At 28.3% G+C, this 25,055-nt stretch overlaps 1 protein-coding gene across 2 annotated transcripts in view; it reads left to right on the top strand.

Annotated features, from left to right (window-relative positions):
• The window catches only part of Arl5 (ADP-ribosylation factor-like 5), a 47,972-nt gene that overhangs the window by 15,721 nt on the left and 7,196 nt on the right, over positions 1-25,055 (top strand). For both annotated transcript variants that reach the window (XM_087157387.1, XM_016074632.4), the window contains exons 2-5: positions 19,549-19,609; positions 21,365-21,512; positions 22,597-22,680; positions 23,766-23,917. In XM_087157387.1, the coding sequence (XP_087013513.1) occupies positions 19,549-19,609; positions 21,365-21,512; positions 22,597-22,680; positions 23,766-23,917 (445 nt within the window). The remainder of the gene's footprint in view (positions 1-19,548; positions 19,610-21,364; positions 21,513-22,596; positions 22,681-23,765; positions 23,918-25,055) is intronic.

Raw genomic sequence — 25,055 nt, 5'->3', positions numbered from 1 at the left:
AATTTCATGAGCATCAATAAGATTCTTTTATTATAAACAGTTTTGTAAAGTTTATTTAATGTTGCAAAATCTTTTTTAGGGATGAGAATGTTTTAAAACAATAGATTACCGAGCGTTTGGTTCCAAAATAGCTCGATAAATTTTATGAAATTTTAGATGGAAAAAAAAAAAAAAAAAACAATACTGAAAGAGCTTGAAGGGGGAAAATATGTAATCCATGATTATTTTCAGAGATTTTTAGTTTTAGTTCAGAGCAAATAAATAAATTAGAATGAAGATGAAGAGTAAAATATAATAGTGCTGGTTGTGGTTAAAAAAAAAAATAAAGTTTCAAACAAAAACTACTTGGAATGATCTCTATTTTAATCAAAGTCGCTGAAGGAACTTAATAGATCCGCATAATGCAAAATTCAAATGTTTAAAAGAATAATTAGCATTCTCGCCAGTTTAGCGACAATTGTCGCCAAATGTTCTACAAATGTTGATAAAATCATATGCATGGGCGAGAAATTAGTCTAATAGTTAAACCCATTCATTATAAAATACTTGAAGTAATATATTTAAATTCCTTTTGCTTGCGGCAGTCGGACCAGAATGACTGGCCTCACCATGCTATGCGCCACAGGGAAAGGGTTGCGATATAAAAATTTCAAAAAATATCTACAATGTTATCGTCAAAAAACCTCTCATCTTTTTTAATTATGATGATTACATTGGTTTAGAAGAAAATTAAATTAGTAACTAAGATCTTCCATCAAAATCAAACAATACAGTCTTACACTGTGTCCATTTATACTTAAATGTTCTGTTAACAAAATACGCATTTGTGGTTGAGGTGTTTTACATTGTGCTTTACCAATATTTCTAAAGAGAGACCTAAATAGGAATTTCATAAACCTATAAAAAATTGTGGATTTATAAACAATTTCAAAATCTTATTGCAAATTTAAGAATCATTATATAATATTTTTTTAAATAATGCAGATTATATACAAATTTACCCATGTGTTCCAGTAGATAATCCAAACTATCACCTTTACTTTCTTTCAAACTATTATAATCTTTTAAGTTAAAAAATATTACTCTGTGAGTGAATCATTTTGTTCTACTTAAAGTGTTTTTCTAAATTTCTCTTCACACTTTTTTCTGGGGAGAAAAAAATGATATTTAAGGATAACTTCTAATTGTTTAAAGCACCATTTGTTTTTCTTTCTTTTTATTTTCGTTTAAATCTTTATATATTTTAAGTGCTGCGATACCTACTTAAAGTTATTACTTTCGATGGTTTTCAATTAAAGTATTGTCTCAGTTTTTTTTATTGCTCACATTCTTATTTCCATTTTATTAACTCTTGGATGAAAGGGCAAGCTTCAAAACGTGTAATGGCTGATCTTCGTAAAAAATCCGGTTTTCTTTGTGAATTCAAATTCAATGCGATATGGTTTCCATCGCAGATGTTGCAGATTTGCCAACCAACCATCCGCATCCCTTGTAAAGCCATCTGCTAGAAAGGGACCTGCATCTTTCATATCGTATTCTCCATTTCCCTCTTGTATATTAAGTTCACCTTTACAACAGGTGTGCTTTTTTTTTTTCTATTGCATTATTATTTTCCTTATGGTGTACTAGAAGTTTTATTTCGTGTTAGATTCACTCAGTTATTATTCAACACTATTTCCCTTTTTTTTTTTTTTTTTTTTTTTTTATATATAATTTCCGAAGTTTAATTTTTCTTACTGTTTTTAGCATTATGACAGCGAGGATTAGACGAAACGACAAACGATATAACATTGAAACTACATCTTTAGATAATCAAAGCATAAAACTATTATTATTATTTTAATCGCTAAAATGGAGACTTGCACCATTGGATCTAACCTCCGATGATATCGATTTACAAACGTCTTATGTCTAGGACTTGACAAAACTACTGTCTAACAAACGGGATAGCTAGTTCGTTCCCTTTGTTGAATCTAATGCTTGAAACTACATGTTTTCGGAACAAATATTATTTTTAAACTCTAAAATGAAAGGACTTGTAACATTGGATCTAACCTCCAACAGTAGTCTAAAACAACTACTGAAAAAAATAGGCCTACCCCTTTTTGTAGCAAACTTTTGAATTCCTAATTTTATAATAAGTAAATTTCGGTTAAAAGAAAAATAATGAATCTGTAAATATATTAAATTTTTTTTTAATATGATGCAAAACAAGCTCGATTATTATTTGTGTTATTTCGTAAATAATTTTGAAAGTTTCCTTTTCGAGGAAGAATTCATATATTGTTTATAAATTTCTTAAACTACGTAAATTTATAATCGATATTTTTCTATCTATCTCTTTTTATGGCTAAAAAACCGATTCATGTGTTTATAAAATGTAATCCTATCTTTCTTTTTTTCTTCTAAATTTGTTAACCAGGTTGTCAGAAATGGATGTTGAAAAATTTAAATACGTTTATTATTGTATGAATAATACGTATTGTTCATGGTTGACATAACTTTGACACATAATTCTCAGAGAACTATTTGATACATCATGAGGCAATTTTATTTTTAGTGTTGAACAGCTTTCATTAGTTGACTGGAGTAATCTTCCTTTCGATTGAGAAAATATAATTGCATTTTTTTTAATACTTGTTTTTTTTTTTTTTTGCATTATTTTAATTAATCGATCCGACTACCTATTTCTTTTCTCTAAAACGTGCAATTGAACTCTAATTATTCAAATTTGTTCCATCCAAATACATCCATTAATCGAAGTTTTTATTTTATTTTTTTTATTTGTATTTTAAGGAGTGCATATACTTTTTTTCTTTTTCAAATTTCAATCATATGCTGTCTTAATTCTGGGCAAGCGGACTTCCAAATAAAAACTTTCTGTACTGCGTGATTATATTAAATTCATTATTTTATATGGGTGTGAAATAAATGTTGGTAGTGTTGGTTTTGACTTTAATAAAATATTTTTCGCTATTTTCGTTGTCTCAATCGTTTTTTTTTCTTTTTTTCTTTTATTATTACGAGTGGACTCGGACTCCGGTTGGTTGAAAGTTAAGTACTTTTAGGTTTAAAAAAAAATAATAATAAAAAATTTAAAAAAAAAAATCAATTTTTTAATCTTGTAAAAATTTCCTAGACAAATATTTACAATGAGTATGCGGACAGTAAATTCAATTATTAAATTACTCAAGTGAATGTGACACGATTATTAAATTGTAACTTGTCACAAATTTGAACGTTTTTGAGCCTATGTTTGATTCAACTATTAAAAAAAAATCCATTAATTCCAAAATTGAATTTATTAACCTCATTAGAAAAATAAATTAACAGGTCAAGTTAATTTTATGCAACATTATTTTAATAGTTTCATAGTTCCAGAATATTCTCCGAAAATATTTTTGTAATTGATATTTACTTAGTAATAATTTTCATATTTTCCGCGGATCCGATAAATTTTAATAGACGAAATAGAACTCTCATATAAATCTGAAGTCGGAGTTGAACATTTCAACCAGAACTTCACAGTTCTGGTTCGACTATAATTTTTTCTACTTCTGTTAAAAAGAAACGCGTTATGTCATCCGTGTATTGCAGAATGGTTCAGTGTAGAATGGTGCAATGAATAAAAAGGCCATATTTAATAATCAAATTTAATAATGTAAAACAATAATGATGGTGTGATATTTGTTTGGCTGCCGGATAAGCCTTCTATTCCGATCCGTTGCTTGTCACGCAAGTGATATATGATTAATCTGAATAATTACAGCGCCCTCTGTTGGTCAAGCAGAGATTCCTTACACCAGTGGTCGGCAACCTATGGCTCGCGAGCCACAGGTGGCTCTTTTGATGTAAAGTTGCGGCTCTCCAGTTCCTTACGAAAAAATTAATAAATTGTTACCAAAGGCCGTTAAAAATAAGAAAAAATATTTTTAATTACCTAATTTCTCAAGAGCTTTCTATTCTTATAATCGTTAATTACAAACCGCTACCCTCAGGCCTGTCATTAAGCCCGGTTAGAGGGGTGTCTCATTTCGACTCAATTCCGAGTATTCACCCGGAAAAGTGGCAAGTCTGTTGTCTCTTTGAGCATGCCGTTACCGACACCATGAAAAGGCACAAAAAAAGGATGATGCCTGCGACTCTGATCTTGTGAAACAGCAGACAAAACCCCGGAAATTTCTGTCAACTTGAAAAATCCAGGGTGCTTTAAAAGTATTTATCTAGAAATGCCTTTTTCTCACGTTTTCTCAAGCTCTTTCTAAGAATAAAGACAATATATCTTTGTCCATGTCGTTAAGAAAGGGAAGGAAAGGGCTCAATGCACATACAGCTGTGGTTTTTTCTATATGACTGTCCAGTTTCTTTTCACTCACCTCCCCAGTTACTTCACTGACCTGTATTTAACTGTCCAGTACCAGTTTACAAGTACTTAGTTACTCAAAGCATATCTTATAAATTAATATTATTATTGAATGTAAGTATAAATTTTTCATGAATATTTACTATTTGCAGTCTTAAGGTAAAATTAAATTTCATTAAATATGTTGTTATTTTCTTATTAAATTAATTCCTTAATTATTGCTTCAAAATTTAGGTATAAGACTTTTTTCAAAAAAGAAAAAAAAATTTTTTTAAAAATATATATGGGTAAAAGTTGATTTTTATGAAGTAGATAAAAAATTTTTAATCTCTTTTCCACTGTAAAATGATTAAAAGAAAGAAAAAAGAGCAATTAAAATTTTTTACGTTATTTATATTCATTAGTAGGAGCTTGAGATAGAAACAGATAAATCACATTTGAAATCTAAATAAAGGAATTATTTTTCCTTTTTTTAAACAGTTATTTACTAAGCTTTTTAATTTTGTGTTTAAAATAGTAATTTATTTTTAAATTTAATTTTTTCAGTTGAGATTATTTTTCACAGATCTTATTTAATTTAAATTTCAAAAATCAAATTCTATATTTGTTCGTAGTAGTTGTTTTTATAATAAGTTCAAACTGCAATCCTTTATGAACAAAACTATACTAATGCTTATTTTATTAAAAATGTAATGTGTTTAAAAATAGAAAAGATGCAGTTTTTTTTTAAAAATTTTTTTTTCATCTTTTTTGTTACTATGTTGATGTATTTCATATGTATTTAATGTTTTTTATTTATATTTTAGATTTAAGTTAACAATTTTCCATTTATTTAAGTTAATTATTAGTAAAAGGAAACTTAATATTTTTGTAATTATGTAAAAACTGAATTCACAGTTTTGTATTAAAAGGCACGATAATTAACAAAATAAATAATTAACAAAATTGTACTTTAACTACTTTAACTAGAAAAAAAAATTATTTTGCGATTTAAGGGTATTTTTTTTTTTTATTAATATTTTAAAAAAAGGACTTAAACATTCTTCGATAAAGCATTATTTACAAATCATCAAATTTTAAAAATATTTATTTATGATTTATCACGCTGCAATGTTTGAATACATAGTCAAATTTTTTTTAAAGTTTTATTTATTATTTATATAGTATTATTTTTATATAAAGAAATATTCGGATAAAAAATTTAGCATTTTACAAATTTAAGGCAAGAATGCGTGAAAAAATTTATCTGTGCTTCCAAAACTAGTTCACCCCCCCCCAGAAAAAAAAGAACTATTTCTGTATCCCCATTCAAGATTTTAGTCACAGTTATTAATAACAATGTCAATTATAAAATGAATAATAAAAATAAATAAAATTATTAAATGAAAAATAAAATCTTAGTAATAAATAAGCATTAAAAATAATTATTCGCAAATCAAATTACTAAAATTAAATAAATACGCATATAATATTTGAAATGCATCAGAAAGAATCCTACTTAGATTAAGAGTTTTAAAAAAATGCACGAGTCATAATTGAGGTCTGATAATTTTTCAATTTAATGAATAAATACTAATTTAATTTTCATCTACATTTTTTAAAGCCTTTGATGTGTATCACATGTTATTATCATGTAAAACATGATGTTATGAAAAGACCACCCTTAATATAAATTTTTATAAGCCTTGTCAAAAATAAAGATAAAAGTCTACTTCAGCGGATGTAGTAAATTAAAATTTAAAAGGGAAGAAACAAGCATATAAATTTAAAAAATATCTAATGCAATATATTGATATAATCTTTATAATAATAGTAATAATAACAGGCCTGTTTAATTGCCAGGTGAATGTTGAAGTTTTTAATTTATAAAGTTATTTAATTTGGTAAAAAATCGCTAATCGCCTTTTTACACTCGCCTTCCTCAACAGTAATTTTTTTGTTTTCGATTGTTAAAATTCCAACGTGTGACCTCTACCCGTTCGTTTTCGCGTTAACTTGAAACAAAATTCCTTTAAATGCATATTAAGAGCGGTCACTCCGAATTACCTGCATATTATTAAATTTAGCAATCAAATACATTAATGTTGTAATTTTGCGTATAAAAGATATTTAAAATAATAGAAGATCGTTACTTTCAGTGACTTTTATTAAATTAATTTTTTAAAAAAATTTTAAATTATTTGAGTTGGAAAGCTCGAGACTCTATAAATGTTTACAATAAATAGAAAAAGTACGTGACCATCGTTTCTAGCACTTCATCATAAGTCGATTTAACGTTTGCCTTGAAAAAAAAATGCAAAATTTATTTAAATGTTTAATAATTAAGTGCTTAAAAATTGTTTTTAACAATAACAGGAATAGACGGTACATATTTCTTAAAAAAGGAAAATTGTGAAAAAATTCTGATATAATATAAATGAATACTATTACGGAATTGCTATGAAAAATTAAAAAGAATTATTATAAAATCTGTCTGATAAGATTGTGTTTTGTTGCACATTTAATAAAAAAAAATCGTGTTTTCTGTTGAAAATTTGACAAGAATTAGTAAGAAAATTTGCAATTTTCATCGAATTTTAATGACCCAAATATTCTTATCCCTCCCAAAAAGAAATAAGTTAAAAAAATTAAAAATTAAATAAAAACTAAATTTAAAAAAAAATATTTTAATAATTAAATATTTTAAAAATAAAGAATATTATTCTGTATTCAAAACCGTTTTTTTTAATTAAAAATCATATATACATAAAAAAATATTATAGTATTAAATCAAAAATTTTCAGTGGCTCTTTAAAAGCGGGAAATTTTGTAAAATTGTAACTTTTGGCTCTTTCATTTCAAAAGGTTGCCGACCCCTGCCTTACACCATGCAAGTACACACACATACATACGTAACACCAGTATCGTAATGCGAATGGAATTGGGAGAGAGCTTTACTCGTTAATTTCTATTGCCCATAACGGCAAGACAAAAGTAATTGAATTTCCGGTTGGTAGTTTCGAATTTTGTAAAAAATTTCGAAACTACCAACGAGCTATTGAAACATCTATTTTAAATCCAAAACAGTTCTTAACACGGTTTATTTCTTAATCTTGAGTAGATAATGTTATTTAAGTTTGCCACTGTATTCTCCTAATCTAATAATATTCGACACTAACTCAATTCATCCTATCATAGGTAAATGAAAACCTAGTTACACCTGTTAATGATTATAACGTTTACGATTTATAAATTATTTTCATCAGTAGCTTTCCTAGTTGAAATTATAATTTTATATTAATTTTATCTATTAAATTTTGGTGTTTACAATTCTGTTAATTTTATCAAATTATCTATTCCCGCTTAATTCTAGTAGTTCATTAATAGAAGATTCACTATTAACCGCGTGAAATGTTTCATCAGTTGTTTTCCTTGCTGAAATTACACTGTAAAATTCATTTTAAAAATGCCAATCGATAAACTTTTTGTGTTTACCGTTCTGTTAATTTTATCAAATTATCTATTCCCGCTTAATTCTAGTAGTTCATTAATAGAAGATTCACTATTAACCGCTTAAAATGTTTCATCAGTTGTTTTCCTTGCTGAAGTTACACTGTAAAATTCATTTTAAAAATGCCAATCGATAAACTTATTGTGTTTACAATTCTGTTAATTTTATCAAATTATCTATTTCTACTTAATTCAAATACTTCATCACCAAGAGTGTCTGTCTATACGTTAAGATAAAGTACTAGTCCCATTTTCTATAATGGAATTTTGTGTAGAAATATTTTTCTAACAATTTTCAAAAAGAAAAATAAAGTTTAAAAAAAATAGGTTTACGGCTTGTTAGCAATTTTGAATGTTACATCGTACCTTGATTTGCAATCAATCACTTCTTTTGTTACCTTGTTATTAGGTGTCTGTGATATTGTATTAACTTTTTTTTTTATTAATTGGAATTTTTTGATTGTTTGAAATTCAGTTTGATTTTATTTTTTAACTTCCTTCATACATTACTGCCTCTTTCAACATTTAAACGTGCTTGTTTACGTTTCACTGAGCAGGAAATTGTATTCATGTTCATTTATTAAAAACTTTTTCCTTAGTTTACTTTTATTAATACCCGTGGTTCATCCAGTTGTATCAAATAACAAATTTGTATTTTTTTATGATCAACAGAAATCAAAATTATTAATTTTAGGAACTAAATTTGACTAAGATTAATAGTAAAATTTGTATTTATTAATCTATATTGTCTCACTCCCCTTTAATTTTCCGTAATATTTATAAATGTCTGTCTTGTTAAAAAGCTCAAAAATTTAAATTTTTTATACGATAGATTCTGCAATTTAATAGTATAAAATAAAATAAATATTCTAGCAAATAACTGACCTATATATTGTAATTATCATTTATATTTCTGTCATCATGTCTACTATCCATTTTCCTCAAACATACAGCTTTGTCTATTATATCTGTTTTAATGGCTTTCTGTGTGACTTACTCATTTTACTCTAAAATGTATTATTCAAAAAAAAAGAAAGAAAAGAAAATGTAAACGAAGTAAGTTTTATCTTTTCTTACAGATTGACCTCTTGCTATTTACGGTTCTCAAACTTCCTTCTCTTTTTCGTTCTTTTGTACATTTTCTGACTTAATTTTTTTCTCTTTCATTTAAATGGCATTTGAGCAAAATAAATTTGCGAGTTATAAATAAACTTCTCCTCATAATATTTTAAAAGACGCGAAAATATTCAAGATTTTTCTTCTTAATTTTGAACCATTGGCATACCCTGGGCGACCATGTTTCTTTGTTTTTAGAAAACATAATGTTAACCGAATTCTTTCATTCTTTATAACCAACAAAAACCTTAGTTGGGTTTTACAAAAGAAAAAAAAAAGAAGATATCATCTACGGTGATTAACAAATTCTCTTAAATAACTTCAGTTTTTTGTAATTATTGGCTAGAATCTTGTTCTCCTCTGAACAATACCTTAGTTCAGTTAAATCACCACATTTTCCTAATAGTAATCCTCCTTTAAAAAGTAAATAGTGAGAATCTGAATCTGCTTAATTTTTTTGCGTGCTTCCAGAACTGTTTCTTGTCTTGGTATATCGTTCTCGGTTGGAACAACATGTCATTAACTTCTGTTCCATTGTACAAGTTGTTCCTTTATGAATGTTAAGTAAAGCGGAGATGTCGTTTATATCTTCCATTCTCATGATGCTGGTATTTTTCAATGTTTTTCTAGTTATTTTGGAATTAGTATCTTATCTTTAGCAGTGTAGATGTATCTTTATTGTTTTAAGAAAAACATTCCGCTATGAAATAATTAATGTGGTTAATAATAACCAATCTATTTTATTCTTTATAATCAATAAAAACTTTTGTTGCGTTTTATAAAAGGGAAATCAATAAATTCTCTGAAATAACTATAGATTTTTTATTGTTATCATGAAATAGAATTCTTTTATCCTTTGAACATTACCATTTATTTAAATCATAAATTTTTTAATAGTGTTGTTCTTTTAAAAAGTAAACAGCACGAAATTGAATCGGCTTAATTTTTTGCGTGCTTATAGAAATGTTTCTTGCGCTGGTATATCGTTCTCGATTGGAACAACTAGTCATTAACTTTTGTTCTGTTGTGTAAGATGTTGCTTTATGAATCTGTTACAATGAAATGAAGAGTTTATGTGCCTTCTTTGTCTTTGTCTCAATCATTACGCTAGAACCGTTTGGAAAGTGGGTGAACGGGACAATATTTAGTCCTGGATCTTAAAATTTGTCCAAAATTTTTAATTAGATTGTTCGGAAGAGCAGTTTGAGAATATGGAGTTTTCTCATTTGTTAAGCGTTAACCATTGTTTTAAATTAAACTAGATTCTGTTTTTTCATATACTTTTAATCATAGCATCAGTGACGTTTGCTAGCTTATAGCTCTATTTGAGCAAAAAAAAAAAAAGTTTTTTCACGTTCTTTAATATTTAATTTTTTTTATTCACTATGTCAGATAAATTCAATGATCAACATTAACGTGGTGGTATGGGCAAACTACGCCACCAAATTAGTATTTTCAAAGTTATCAGAAACTACGTGTTCGTTTTGGTCGTAGTAATTGTTTTAAAGTGTCTTTCCATGAAACTAATTTAAAGTCAACGGTAATTGAAATGAAAACCAATTAGTCATGAAAGGCAAAATTAATTGAAAAATGGTTCTAATATATTTAAGAGAAACGTAAAAACAGCTATTCTGTTATTGGCGTTTAATTAATGTTAGTAAGATATATTAATTGAAATTTTAAAAAAAAATAATATTAAGCTATGTATTGAAAAGCAAACTTAAAGGAGAAAAGATACTTATTCAATTTTGGAAACCGTAAGAAATCGCCTTATAATTATTGAAGCTAATGCCTAATTACTTTTCGTTATATGTATTAATTGAAATTTTAAGGAAAGCTATTTCACTAAAAAGCAAAGTTATTGGAGAAAACGTACTAAATTGTTTAGGGGGAACCGAGAGAATCGCCCTACTAATATTACCAGGCCGAAATTTTAAAATCAAATCGAATTCTTTTATGACCCTGATAATTACTTCAGAGCATGGCCATTTCTTCATCTGACCTTCAATATACTGTTTAAAATATTTATAATTAGTGGCGGGAAAAACTTTATTTTAATTTTAATTTGTTAAAACACTATTTTTTCTACCAGTGAAAAAAATATCTTCTGAAACAACGGAAAATCAGTAGTAGAATTTCTTATTAACCGATTCCTTCTCGCTCCCGTGAAAATGACGGGGTGAGGTTTCGCCTTCTATTTCTCGCCCCCGTGATATTTCCGGGCTGGAGTGTTCAGTAGTAACGCACCAATAAGAATAAAACTAATTAATTTCTCTTTCCCGGAAAACATTTATTTCTCATTTTACACACCAGATGGCAGTACCAGGATATTTTTAAGGCAATTGTAGGTAGTTAGTTTATTTTATATGTAGTTAGTTTATTATTATTTTTTTTAATATTGAAGGGTATGTAATAGTTACCAAATCTACTAATATAAGTACAGAGTATTATATTAATCTTTTTGGTAATTAATAAAACTGCATCAATGAACTGTTTTAGTACAGACCCTCGAAAGGATAAATAACGGAGAAAGTTACTGATTGTGATACCTTTTGACTATCATGAGTTGGCCGTAACCGGTAGCATCATGCCAAGTGATACTGAATACAGTTAATCTTTATTCTGATTGAATAAACTACAAAAAAACATGTTTTGCTTCATTTAATGGCGTAAAGTCACCGGGAAGGGCCGCAAATAATTAATAAATGGATGAATAATTGGATTAAGTCAGTATATAATTTTCAGATTTATCGATGATTTTGTAGTGTTGCTTAGGGCCGATTTATTGATTGTTTTCTTTTTATATTCACCCCTTACAAAAAAAAATGGTATTCAGCTAGTATTAAAAAAAGTGGAGGTTATGGTTATAATGCTGTTATTTTTCCAAACAGAAACAGATCTAAGAAAAGAAGAAATAAAAATCTTGGAACAATTATATTTATGCATTCTAAATACGCACGAATCACTTTCAACGATTATTTACATTGCTAGAAAAGCTTGTTTATTTTTTGTATAAAAGTACTAATAATCGTGCTTTGTGCGGTCTTGAATATCAGCAAATGGATATTTCAAACTAAAGCCATTCTTTGAACTGTGTGTTTGTTTCCTCTAACTTGTGTTTATCTATCTGATATAATGTTAGATGTTGCCACATGAATGGATTGTTGCGAATTTAAATTTCCAGAAAAACGAAGTACATAAACACTGATAAATATTTGCGTCGCGTTTAAAAGTTTGGATTTCGGCGTCACGCCTCTAATAATAGCTAATTTTAGTTAATTTAACAAATGGTGTTAATGTTATATTTTGTCACCAATATAATGCATTAGTTAAAATGACAAGAGTATTTTTTTTTGCCACTTCGTTAGTCAGTCAATAAGAGATCATCGTATCATAAATTGAATGTATCAAGTAGGAAACTAACATTTACTAACAACCTATCTTATCTGCCGATCTTACCTTATCTGCATTTCGACTGCAACTTTATTAATAAATAGTTTACGAAGTCTTTTAACATAGAGGAAACAGGTTATAAAATAAATAAGTAAATAAACCTCATACTTTTATTTTTTTCTGGGCTGCTGTATTAAATAAATAAATAAATACAATGTTTTAGAGTGTTTCTTCATGAACTTAAAAGTTGAACTACTTCAAATTTATTTATAGTATTTTATTTTAAAAATCTTCTACTTTTCCTACTGTTTCCAATTTTTCTTCTTTGACACTACAGCCAAGAAAATGCCATGACGACCCCATTCAGTTGCCTATCCTTTGCCAAAGATTTACAATTTTTAAGTCTCAGCACGCTTCCTAACTTATTTCAATATTCCCAATATTGTCGCCTTTTTTTTAATCTCTTCCTAGCAAAATATCAGTTTGTTTGATTTTTTTGCCAATTTGTTTTTGAAAAAAAGTAAACCAATAATAAACAATATAATTAATATTACATAAAACATCTTAAGAATTTGTAAATTATAATGCTCTCTCAAAATTAAAAATTTAAACAACAAAAATGATCTTAAAATTCTGATAAGCCTTTCTAAAACCGAACATAACTGAAGTCTTATAAGCCTTATTTTGAACAGTTCTGGATGCTTTTTATGTACCATTGCATTTTTTGTATTTACAAAATTTTACAGAATTCAATTAATTAAAGGATAATTGAACGAAATTTAATTTAATACAAAAATTTGTAGCTTGTATTGAACCACATTTACTAAAATTCATTGTTTAACATTCATTGTATTGCATTTTTTTTACTTACTAAATTTTAGAGCATTTATTTAATTAAAGGATAATTGAACGAAATTTAATTTAAGAATTTGTAGCTTGTATTAAACCACATTTACTAAAATTCATTGTTTATTAATGAATTACAGCTCTCATTTTTCATTTCTGCTATTGTTAATTGGAGAATTTGATAAGTGATTCAAATGACTTATCATATTGTAGTAATAACTTCATTTATTACAGATACTCCCTCAAAGATTGCTAATTATTTCACACCCGTGTATTATTAGATCGGAGAATCGCTATCATTTATAAAATCTGTGTTTCATTCTGAAACATTCGTGATTTTGGGTTATCACATCAGCTGTTACGATCTCCCACGCTGTTTGTTTGTATTGTTTATACGTTTACGTCATCATTCGCTTGATTGGCAATGCAACGTTTCTCAGTTAGATAGACTCGCACACTAACTCAATGATCATCTGCCTCCAATGCAAACATATTTTCCACTCAAACATATCAGGTGCTCAGAAATATCTGCATAAGATAAAATAAATATCTCATCATTAATGTCTCATCACGCCCTCTGTTAATTGAAACAGGAAACAATTAATTAAAATCTAAATGCCATTAAGAAGTAATGAATAATATAATTTTATGACTTTATTTATTTAGTTATAATTTATTATAATGTATTTATTATTATTATTTATTGATCATTATTTATTTATAATTTATTATAATGTGTTTATTATTATTTATTTATTATTATTCATTTATCATTATTTATTTATTATTATTCATTTATCATTATTTATTTATTATTATTTATTTATCATTATTTATTTATTATTATTTATTTATCATTATTTATTTATTATTATTTATTTATTGATTTATAGTTATTATTCGTAGAGTTTCATTTTTTTAATTACTAGCGCTGCTAGACGATTCCGTGATTAGCAACTACAACAACAGAGTTTAATTTTGGTATAGGATACCGGAATCCGTTATGTCTGCAGTTGATCTCCTCTGCACTTCCCTACCTTTGTTTTTAAAGGCTAAACCAGATCAGTAACTTAACTGTTACGTATTTTTCTCATTATACTTAAGGAGTATTCTCACCGAATGCTGCTTAAAATGAACTGTCACAGAGTGTCTGCTTCCGGTGGACAACGCCCTCTATGTAAATAATGGTTTAAGTTGAGACTATAGTTTGTCTAAAGTAAAAACTCCCCTAGCCATTCGCCTGGACCGGTAGCGGTGACTATGGTAACGAGGTATAACTATTTCAAGTAGGGGTGTGGGATCTTTGTTTAGGACAGGCTTTGGCTTGGGCCGACGAGAGAAAGGGAATATTTTTCTTCGGTCTATTGTGTTAGATCTAGAGTGAAAAGAAGCTACCCTCCCGAAATGCGCTATTCTTGTTTCCATAGCAGCAGACGGTCTCAGACTTAGTGGCGGGGGGAGTTCTTGCAGTAGACAAACAATATACTACTCGTTATATTTGGACCTAGGTTTGCTGTTAAATACTTACTTTATACAGTAGAATATATTTATTTTAAAAAAATACATAAGGCAGTTTTGTTTATTTTTAGTTTTTTTTTTAAATACAATTTATAAAAAGTGAGATTGTCAAGGGTCCCCTGAGTGCCTGGGGCCCTCGGGCACAGCCCGGTGGTGCTCATGCGTAAAGACGGAACTGTGTACCTGTTAGTTTGTTTATGTCGGAAATTTTGCTTTGCTTGCAACATTTTCGAAACAAAATCGGTAAATTTCATTGCTTAAAAGCTGAAAAATTTGATTTTTTACCTCCGTCTCACTCATACAAAACTTACAAAATATTATTTCTTTTAGCCCTCTTTTTTTTCTCCTTTTTTTTCTTCTCCTATTAGCCTTACATTACAAATTTTCACTACTTTTCTTCACGCTGCAATTGAAATAGGTAGACGATGCAAAAGTATTTATGTAAGGAAAATGAGTAAACAGATAACTTGTTCTTTATAATAATTTAAAAAGCATTCATGCCAGTTAATAAAGCATCACGCTATTTTCAACGAGATAAATAATATTTGATAGATCTTGATAAATCAGATTGTTTGCGTTCACATTTTAAATTAAGTTCATCACCTAAACTAATCTTCATCGAGTTGATGTTTTGATTAGCGATAAATTAAGTTTTTCAGTCTATCGCGTTGAATACTACTCGTAACTGTTGGGAAATGTTTAAAACTTGCAAGATCAGAAGTAGGGCAAGGTCAAAATCTTTACATAGGTCATGGAAAACGGACCTCTTCTAGACATTTTAGTGCTCCAGCTAGTTGGAAAGTACTCTCCATTTCAATTTAAAAATTCCATTGTAACAAACATGGAAGCGAGTTGATAAAAGTGTTGTAAATGTAGTGCTTATTTTTTTTTAAGATGTAGTTTTTGTATAAAATTAAATTGCTTGTACAGTATTCAAAAGGTATATTTTGTGCCTAAAAAAAAAAGCTCGAATTAAGCACAGAATAAAACATTTCTGTATCTTATTTGTGTTTCATTCACGTTTTTTTTAAATTTTTTTTTTATTTTGTTTACAAACTCATTCAGATGCAATATTTCATTTATAATTTGTCTCTTGCATTATGAAATGCCATTTACAATCAACTTCAAACGTCTGCGTTTATTCACCTACCCTTATTAAAAATGAATTATCCTTTTTAAAAGAAATACTTTAATTACTGTTCACATCTTATCAAAGGCGGTGAATGGTTTCGTTAAGAGTAAAATTAAATGATCTCTCTGCATCGAAATGTCAACATTGTGCTTATCGTTCATTTATTTGCTTTGGAACATTCATCACTTAACTTGAAGTTTTAAAGTCAGCGAAAACTTTTCTTTATCGGTACATTCGTCGAACTTCGACTTTTTATGGCTATTTGATTGTTATTCTTTGATCTTTTAGCTATTTGAGGACTCTTATACTGTATATTTTGCCCCTTACCCTTTACCCCCTTTTACTTAAGACATATAGTGTGCAAAAGCAAGAAATTAAAATTTACATACATGGTTTTCTTTCATATTTTTATTAATATTTACGAACATACCTCTATTTATTTTAATCTTTATAATGGACCCGTTACCCTTTTTTTACCCCCTTTTTTTTCCTCTTCTTTTTAACATGTATTTATAACGTGTGCATAGGACAAGATGATAAAATTTACGAAATTTTACGAACTTGTGATTGGTATCCTGAGTTAATATAATTTATTTTATAACCGTCGTTGAACAGCAGACCCTATTGTTTTGATTTACGACTACTAATGTTCAACTCTATAACCTTGTAATTTTGAACCCGTTCCAGAAGACAAGGGAACTCTTGAATGAAGTAGTATTGGGAAAAATTTGCCTTCTTTGAGGGAACTAACCCGCATTTGCGTTACATGGAGAAGAAAACCACCAGAGCCTCCCACGGTTAGCTTTGCCAGCAAGGGAACTCTACCCCATGATACGTCGACCACTGAGAATATTTTACATCAGCAATGTGGTCAGTACAAGCCGGGTGCGGAATTCACTTCGACCATCGATTTTTAAAATATGATTATATTTTTTAACCAAAATTTAAGTAATTTCTCTTTTTAAAATAAATACTTTAAAAAATTATACGTCTCTGAATCGTTAAAACTGGCATTTAAGTTGTATTTGATTTAATACTAAACTTACTTCAGATATACTCCTAACAGTAAAAAGAAAATGTTTTCCTGTTTTGTTCTTAAACTACATTCCCCTCCCCCCTATTCATGCTAGAGAAGCCCATTGTGGACGAATACTTGAAATAGACAAGATAATCGTTCCATTCTTTCTTTACACGCAAAAGAAGCCATACTAAATTGTGTCTTTCTAATACGCATGGGAAGTTTTAGTGACTGGTCTACTATTTTCCTTTCGAAGAGAAATTGGATTACTCTGGTTGTGCTAAAAATAAACTGTGTTGTAAAAATTAAATAAGATTTATCAAAAATGCAATCTAATCTCGTTTAAAATCTTTTCATGGGCAGAGGGATTAAAATTACCCTAGCTATTTTTGGCAGTATCAGAAATCATTAAAAACGTATAACGGAATAAATATTTTTTTTTCCCCTTCCAATTTCCAATGAGGTGACGCAGGTTCGAATAATAGCAATGGCTGGCCGATACGAATTCTGTTCCCGAATACTGATTTAAATGCATCCTCGGTGGTAGACGGATCATGGTTTAGAATCTCTTTGCCGAAAGATTAACCGTAGGAGGTTTTCCATGTAATGCAAATGCTTGTTAGTTCCATCCAAAGTTCTCCATGAAGGCTAGTTTTTCCCTATGCTTGATCCAGGTGTTGTCTCGTCTTCTGGATTTTGTTCAAAATTACAAGGCTTCGGAGATGAACATGGCCGTAAACTCAAAATTGGGTTTGCTGTTCAAAAGCTGTTCGCCTCTATAAGGGAATCCAGTATATAATCCCAGCGATGGGTGTCCGATATGAATTCTGCTCCAACTCGCACCGACTGCAGTGCTGACGAGAAATATCCTAGGTGGTAGACGGATCATGGGTTAGAATCCCCTTGTCTTCAGTTCAACCGTACAATTTTCGTAATTTTTACCTCCGTGTAACGCAAATGCTCGTTAGTTCCACCAAAAAAGTCCTTCACGAAGACTAGTATGTCCCGGTGGTTAATTTACAATTCAGCGGCCTTTAATGTATCGTTGTCTCCCTCTCTCTTTTTTTTTTAATTGAGATTTTTCTCTTGGTTGTAATTAGTCGCAGTTGCAACGCAAGTTTTTATTTCTTTAAAAATTTGATGCCTAAGCTAAAATGTCAGAAATTCTTTTAATTTAATTTAAGAAAATACCAACCCAGAAGTGTGGGCTTGTAAAAGGCTGATGGATTGGAAAATCTAGTTCCGATCCAGGAGTCCTCGTGTCTTTTGGGTTGGGTTCAGAATTGCGAGGCTACTGAGCTGACATCAATGGTCGTTAACCCGAAAATGGGACGGCTGTTAAACGTTGAATCAAAAATAAAATTAAATTACCGCTTTTAATTAAATAGCATAGAATAGGAGTAAAGCTTTCGCTTCAGAGTAAGCATGCTATGACTACACTTTAGTCTTTGCTGTAAATTTTCCTGCCCCATCCCAGGTACTATTTTTCTTTAACGTGTATTATTAAAAAGTATCAATTGTAAATCGAAAACTAACCCATTTTCCTAATTTAACCAACGTTTTATTCTTTAATAGGTACTATTAATATTTATGAATGAATTATCATTTATTCCACAACATATCTCTAGCAATAATTAATAAGTAAAAAAAAGTAATTTTTACTTTTTTTCTATGTCGTGTACGTACCACAGTTTGTAGAAGGGTTAATTATGCTGTTTTACGAGATACCTTATGTGTTTGAATCAATATTCATACCGCATGAATATGAATTTTTTTTTTCTTCCTTGCCTCAGTATCTTGCTTAAAAATTATTTTTATACCCCAAATCCCTGAGGCTTATTGCGTGAAACGTAATTAAGGACAATAATTATTCTTCTTTCGCATTTTGAAAACTTGGAGAGATAAAATGTAGTTGTGAATATCAAGATTTTTGGATTGATTTATGTTTATATGGATACTCACTTTTTTGTGTTGTGACTTCTTTCTCTCTCACACTGGCACGTTTATTTATTTTTTAATGAGACAGGAGATAAGATATTTTTAATATATAAACTTGTGTACCTGCTGCCCTTGAATGCTGTCCATATAATGGTAGGAACTGTTTTTTTTTTTTTTTTTTTTTTTTTTTTAAATTTTCATCTCATAATTTTTGTTTCCTTAAAGAACAAACGGATATGAGGAAATGGGTTAATTGGATCAATATGCATTTCAGAAATTTGTTGTAGAACCAATTGTACTGCTCTGTTTTGATACATATGATAATAGTGATGCTTAGAAAATACAGGTTTAACCACTAAGTAGCTCTTATAACTTTTCCTTCTCCTTGGCTATTTTCAGATTTTCTTTATGCTTTTGTAGTCATACTTAATTTCTAGCACCATTTTTGTTTGTTACTTGGAATATGAATTATTATTGTATAAATTTTTTACCTTAAATTTAGCTAGGATGTAGTTATATCCTTTTTGTGGGTCATTTCATTGAACTCTATTATGTGTAATTTTGCATTTAATATATTTATTTTATTTAAAAAATTTTGAATTTTTTAACTAAAAACTATTTACAGCTAATATTAAAAATTCTAAAATTTACTTTGATTTCTTAAATTGTGATGCTTATATAAACTGTATGAAATGTCATATTTAGAACATCAAATATAAATATGTATATTTTCAGAACACAAAGTTGTGATAGTGGGTCTTGATAATGCTGGAAAAACAACTATTTTATATCAGTTGTAAGTAGTTATTCTTTTTTGTTTTAAAAACAAAAAATCCTTGTATCTTAATTTATTTTCCTAAATAGCCACTTTTTGCTCAGTTTTTATAATTATTATAATTTTTTTATGCAAAAGATATCCTCTATCAACAACTATAAATAAAATGTAAAAGCGAATTATAATTAACGTAAAAATAAAAATTCTTAGTGACATTTTAGTGAACCCGAGTAAAATTTATTCATTGACAATAGGAAATAAAAAGTATACCTCTGTTTCTAGTCTCTAATCAAGTTAAAATCTCTGAATCCCCATCACTGATTTAAACTGATGGTGGTATCATAGCATTTGCATATGACATAAGAATTTGTTGACAAAAAGAGAAGTTTACTCTTTGACTCTATAAGAATCCAAAGCCTGACTGAGGCAGATGCATATGGGACAGTTGAGAGGGTCTCCAAATCGCATAGAAAGTTTATTTTACGTTTAATTTTTTAATGAACTTTTTTTAAACAAAATATTGGTACAGTGTAAAATCCGTCAGTTTTATGTAAACTTCTTTATTACTATATCGTATGAACACAAAAAATCTATATTTCGTAAATCCATGGCTTTCCAGGGCAGAATTCAGCTCAATTTTCGCAATTATGATGGACAAATTTGACCAATCAAAAGCCTGTATTTTTACATATCGCAAAGTACTTTTGATTGCCTTAATTGAGCCATCGTAATTGAGAAAATGTAGCTGAATTTCGTTCTGTCAGAAAGGATATGAATTTTTCGCAGCTAGATGACAATCAGAAAACTGCATTCGATATGATGAGTATAGAGAAAATCAATTAAATGGACAGAACGATATTTCGTCTGACCATTGGGGGGAGGGGACTTAATAGCTATTTTACTTTCTAGTCAATTTTCTCGTTATGTTATCTATAATGAGGCGCAAAAATTTAAATACCTTTATAAAGTTCTGTTCTTTATAACTGAAGTAGTGAAGCAGAGGGGGCCCCCAAAGAAGTTTTTGCCCCGGGCCTCAATTAGGCTAAGTCCGGCCCTGTAAGGATCCGCTACAATTTGAGCTGGTTGTCAAAAGGATGAATATATTTCAAGTTAGCTGAACAAGACTATCTAAAGAACGGAATGGGGTGATTTAGAACAAGGAGTGCAAAAAATTGGTGAATGGATCTTGAATAACCACTTGAAAAGAATGATGACACCTGCTATAGACTCTTTGTTACCCAATGTGCTTTGAACTTTCTTCCACTTTAGAAAGATTCAAAGTTTGACTTAATTCTTTCATCCCCTGATACTTGCAAAATTAAAGGATAAGCAGAATAAATTAAAGCTGCTTAGTTAAGACATTTTACATGGAAGATATTTTACCTAAAAATCTCCATTTTCTCAAAAATATTAGTTAGAACATTCTTTTAGTTAGCTTGTCAAATATGAATACTAATTAATACTTCTCTTCTTAATTCAAACTGCTATAATTTCATAATTAAAGAAAATGTATATTGTGTATTACTTTAGTCTAACAGATGAAATTGTTCGCACATCACCTACCTTATAATTTGATAATTAAAGAAAATGTATATTGTGTATTTGTATTACTTTAGTCTAATGGATGAAATTGTTCACACATCACCTACCTTATAATTTGATAATTAAAGAAAATGTACATTGTGTATTATTTTAGTCTAATGGATGAAGTTGTTCACACATCACTTACTATATAATTTGATAATTAGAGAAAATGTATATTGTGTATTACTTTAGTCTAATGGATGAAGTTGTTCACACATCACCTACCATTGGAAGCAATGTGGAAGAAGTTGTATGGAAAAATGTGCATTTTATTATGTGGGATCTAGGAGGACAAGATTCTTTAAGAGCTGCTTGGAATACTTATTATAGTAATACAGAAGTAAGATTATTAACATGCTATGTGATCAACTCCTAAAATTAAATTTTGCAAACATTTTTTTTTTAACACTTTGAATATGTACCAATTTATATTTACTTTAAGAATGAAAGTGCTTTAAGTTAGCTTTGTATTTACTTTAAGAATTATGTTTAAGTTTGCTTTAAGAATGGAAAGTAATTTTTCCAGTAATTCCTGAACATAGCACATGATTCAAATTATGTGTAGATGTACAAGTTTTGTGAAGATGTTTAAGTACAGTTTAGGTAATCTTGATATTTGCAATTATACTGAATTTTTTTCATTGCAGTAGATAAAGTTTAAGAAAAATCTTACTATTATTAGTCTAGTGTTTTTAGTATATCATTACATGCAGAATGAAAAGTGGTATATGAATCTCCTACACAGGAAATAAATATTTCCTGTGTAGGAGACCAAATTTAATATTCAGCTTGCTGTTTTCTAATAAAACTTTTAAATTAAATGACTTTTTTTTAAAAAAAGTTGTTATTTAAGTGTTGATCAACAAAAGTTTTTAAATTTTAATAAAAACGGTTTTCTTCCCAAAAAGATTATTCAATGCCTCTTTTTAATTTTTAGATTTTGATTATGTTCATAATGGGTATAAATAGTATGATGTGTTCCTAGCAAAATAAACTTAAAATTCTCAGTTTTATTTAAAAATAAAAAGCTTTTAATCGAGGATGCACAACATGTAGCCCATGAACCAAAATTGGCCCCTGAATAGTTTTTTTTTTTTTTTTTTTTTAAGCTTTGGAAAAAAATACTGTTTTATTATATTATTGTTATTATTATTTTATTAAATTTATTTTTTACTTGTCTTACTACATTGTAATAAACGCTTGAACTTGACTGTAAGTATTTTGTTTTCTAAGATCCTTCATTGTACACTATTCTTACGAATTTTACAAAAAAGTTGTAATCCTAATTTTAATTATTGGATTTCATCTATTTATATTACCTATTTTCAATATCTTATTATCTCTTTCATTTTCAAATTTAGACTTCTAATACTTACCCTGAAAAACATCACCTTTTTATTGATGGAATTTATATTTTTTTATAGTTTCTCATAGTAGTTGTTGACAGCACTGACAGAGAAAGATTATCTATAACTAAAGAAGAGCTATGGCGGATGATTGCTCATGAGGTTAATTTTATTTATTAGTTGCATTTTTTGTTTTTATAAAATGTTAAAAAATTCTAACACTGCACTTTAGATTTTTTTTTTTTTTAAAATTGTTTCGAGCACTAATACTATAAATCCAATATAAAGAATTTATTTTTATTAGCAATTTTTGTGCAAGTTTGCATTCAACTATTAATCTACACTGTCAAGGTCTTAAAACCTCTTAGCTTATTTATTATATGCTAAATCATGAAATATTGTCTGATTAATTATTAGATTTCATTATAGCTTGCGAATGCTATTAATTCTGAAGCAGTTACAGGAAAAAATTAAAGTCATTTCTGTGCCAATGTTAATCGAAAAAAATTTATGTTTTTCTTGATCAATAATATTTTGTTTCGTAAGTATGAAGTTACTTGAAAAAATGCAAAAGGTCATGGGGCAGAATGGTAAATATTTGACTGATTAAACTTCATTTCATCTTCATTATAGCTTGCGAATGCTATTAATTCTAAAGCAGTTACAGGAATAAATTAAAGTCATTTCTGTGTCAATGTTAATCGAAAAAAATGTATGTTTTTCTTGATCAATATTATTTTGTTTTGTAAGTATGAAGTTACTTGAAAAAATGCAAAAGGTCATGGGGCAGAATGGTAAATATTTGACTGATTAAACTTCATTTCATCGAAAATAAAAAATAAAAATTGTGTTTTATTTCACACTAAAAAATCACAATTTTCTTCTTAACCCAATATCTACTATGTTAATTAGTTTTTTATCTATGCTGAACGGCATAAAACAGAAAATGTAATAAACTTTGTACTGTTTTTTCCTTTTTTTTTTATAAGACTCATTACATATGCCAAGAAAAAGAAAATCAAGTTTTTCAGAATCCAGTAGAATTGAATTAAATTTTAGTGATATTAACTGGAAAAACTAAAAATTTTAAACTGAATGAAAATTAAAAATTTAGTATTATCATTGTTGTTAATTGCTGTATTTATGCTGTTTTAGAAAAAAAAGAATAAACTGAAATCTAATTTGCTTCTTTGTTATTTGTAAAATATAAGGCTAAAGGAAAATTAAGTTTACATCTATTTTTTTAGGATTTAACAAAATCAGCAGTTTTAGTGTTTGCGAACAAGCAAGATATCAAGGGATGTATGACACCAGCTGAAATATCAGAACAATTGAATCTTACATCATTAAAAAAGCATAGATGGCATATACAGGCTTGCTGCGCATTATCTGGTGAAGGGTAGGTTTTTAAATTTATAAAAATTTTCTGTTTTGGTTGCTAGGTTTGGTGCTTTTTAACCTAAAATATTTTATGAATGGAATAATTTTTCTCTGCATATATATATATATATGTAAAATTATTACATTATAGCACGAATTTTTAAATACAATCTATCATATTTGTAGGGAGGAAATGAAAAATTCAAAATATTGAAAGTTGGAGTGATCGAAAATCATACTTAAAAAAAAAATTTTTAAATAATATTTCCTCGCTTTCTTACAAATTAATGTATTTTTTTATTGAAACAAATTATGTGCCTAAAGAAAAAATATTAAATAAAATTTTTTTTTAGTTGTTTGCGGAAGATAGAATGATGTTTTATCAATTACTTCGTACTAGAGTTCAATAACTTTAAATGTATTCTTCAATATACTTTACTGACTTTCAACACATTTTCTTGTAGAACATGCATCAAATAATCCTTCTTTGTCTCTGTTATTTTGTGGTGATTTTTACCTCATACAAATATCACTGATCGTATGCTGTCACTAGATTATCAAGGCTACAAAACTATAGAATTTCATATTATCGAGTTACATGAATACTTTAATAGAATGATATCAAAGTTTTTAAAAGCCACCCTCATTTCTGATTATTATTATTATTTTTTAAATTTCTGTGTTCTAGAATTTAAGTTATATTTGCAAAAAGGAAAAAAATGCATTTCTAGAAAAAAGAAAGAAAAAAACTTAAAACAAGCTTTAAAAAAAAAGAAAATTTATTTGGAAATTTGAAAAGAAATTCAAAAAATCAAAAATGTCCTGAAACTGATGTTCGAATTCACAAGGTTTAATTATATGTATATATTTCTAATATAGTGTTTATACAATACAGTTTTATGTTATGCAAAGGCCATTAAAACTATAGTGTCATGATTGAGGTCTTAAATGTGGACAAGCAATGAAGAAGATTATAAATATTAAATTTGAAAGTACTTTATATGAATGTGAGTACAAAAGATATGCGTGTTAATAAAGATACATGGTATAATAAATCATGAACCAAAATGAAACTGTTTTCCACTAATAGATTGTGATGTAAGACCATGACAGAGGCCTTATGCTCTAAATTAAAATAAGTATGAAAGTGAATATAT

This window comes from Parasteatoda tepidariorum, chromosome 2 (assembly GCF_982258835.1).
Source record: "Parasteatoda tepidariorum strain Cologne lab strain chromosome 2, Ptep-v5.0, whole genome shotgun sequence".
Classification (NCBI taxonomy): domain Eukaryota; kingdom Metazoa; phylum Arthropoda; class Arachnida; order Araneae; family Theridiidae; genus Parasteatoda; species Parasteatoda tepidariorum.
This window is presented reverse-complemented; position numbering and strand designations above follow the sequence as displayed.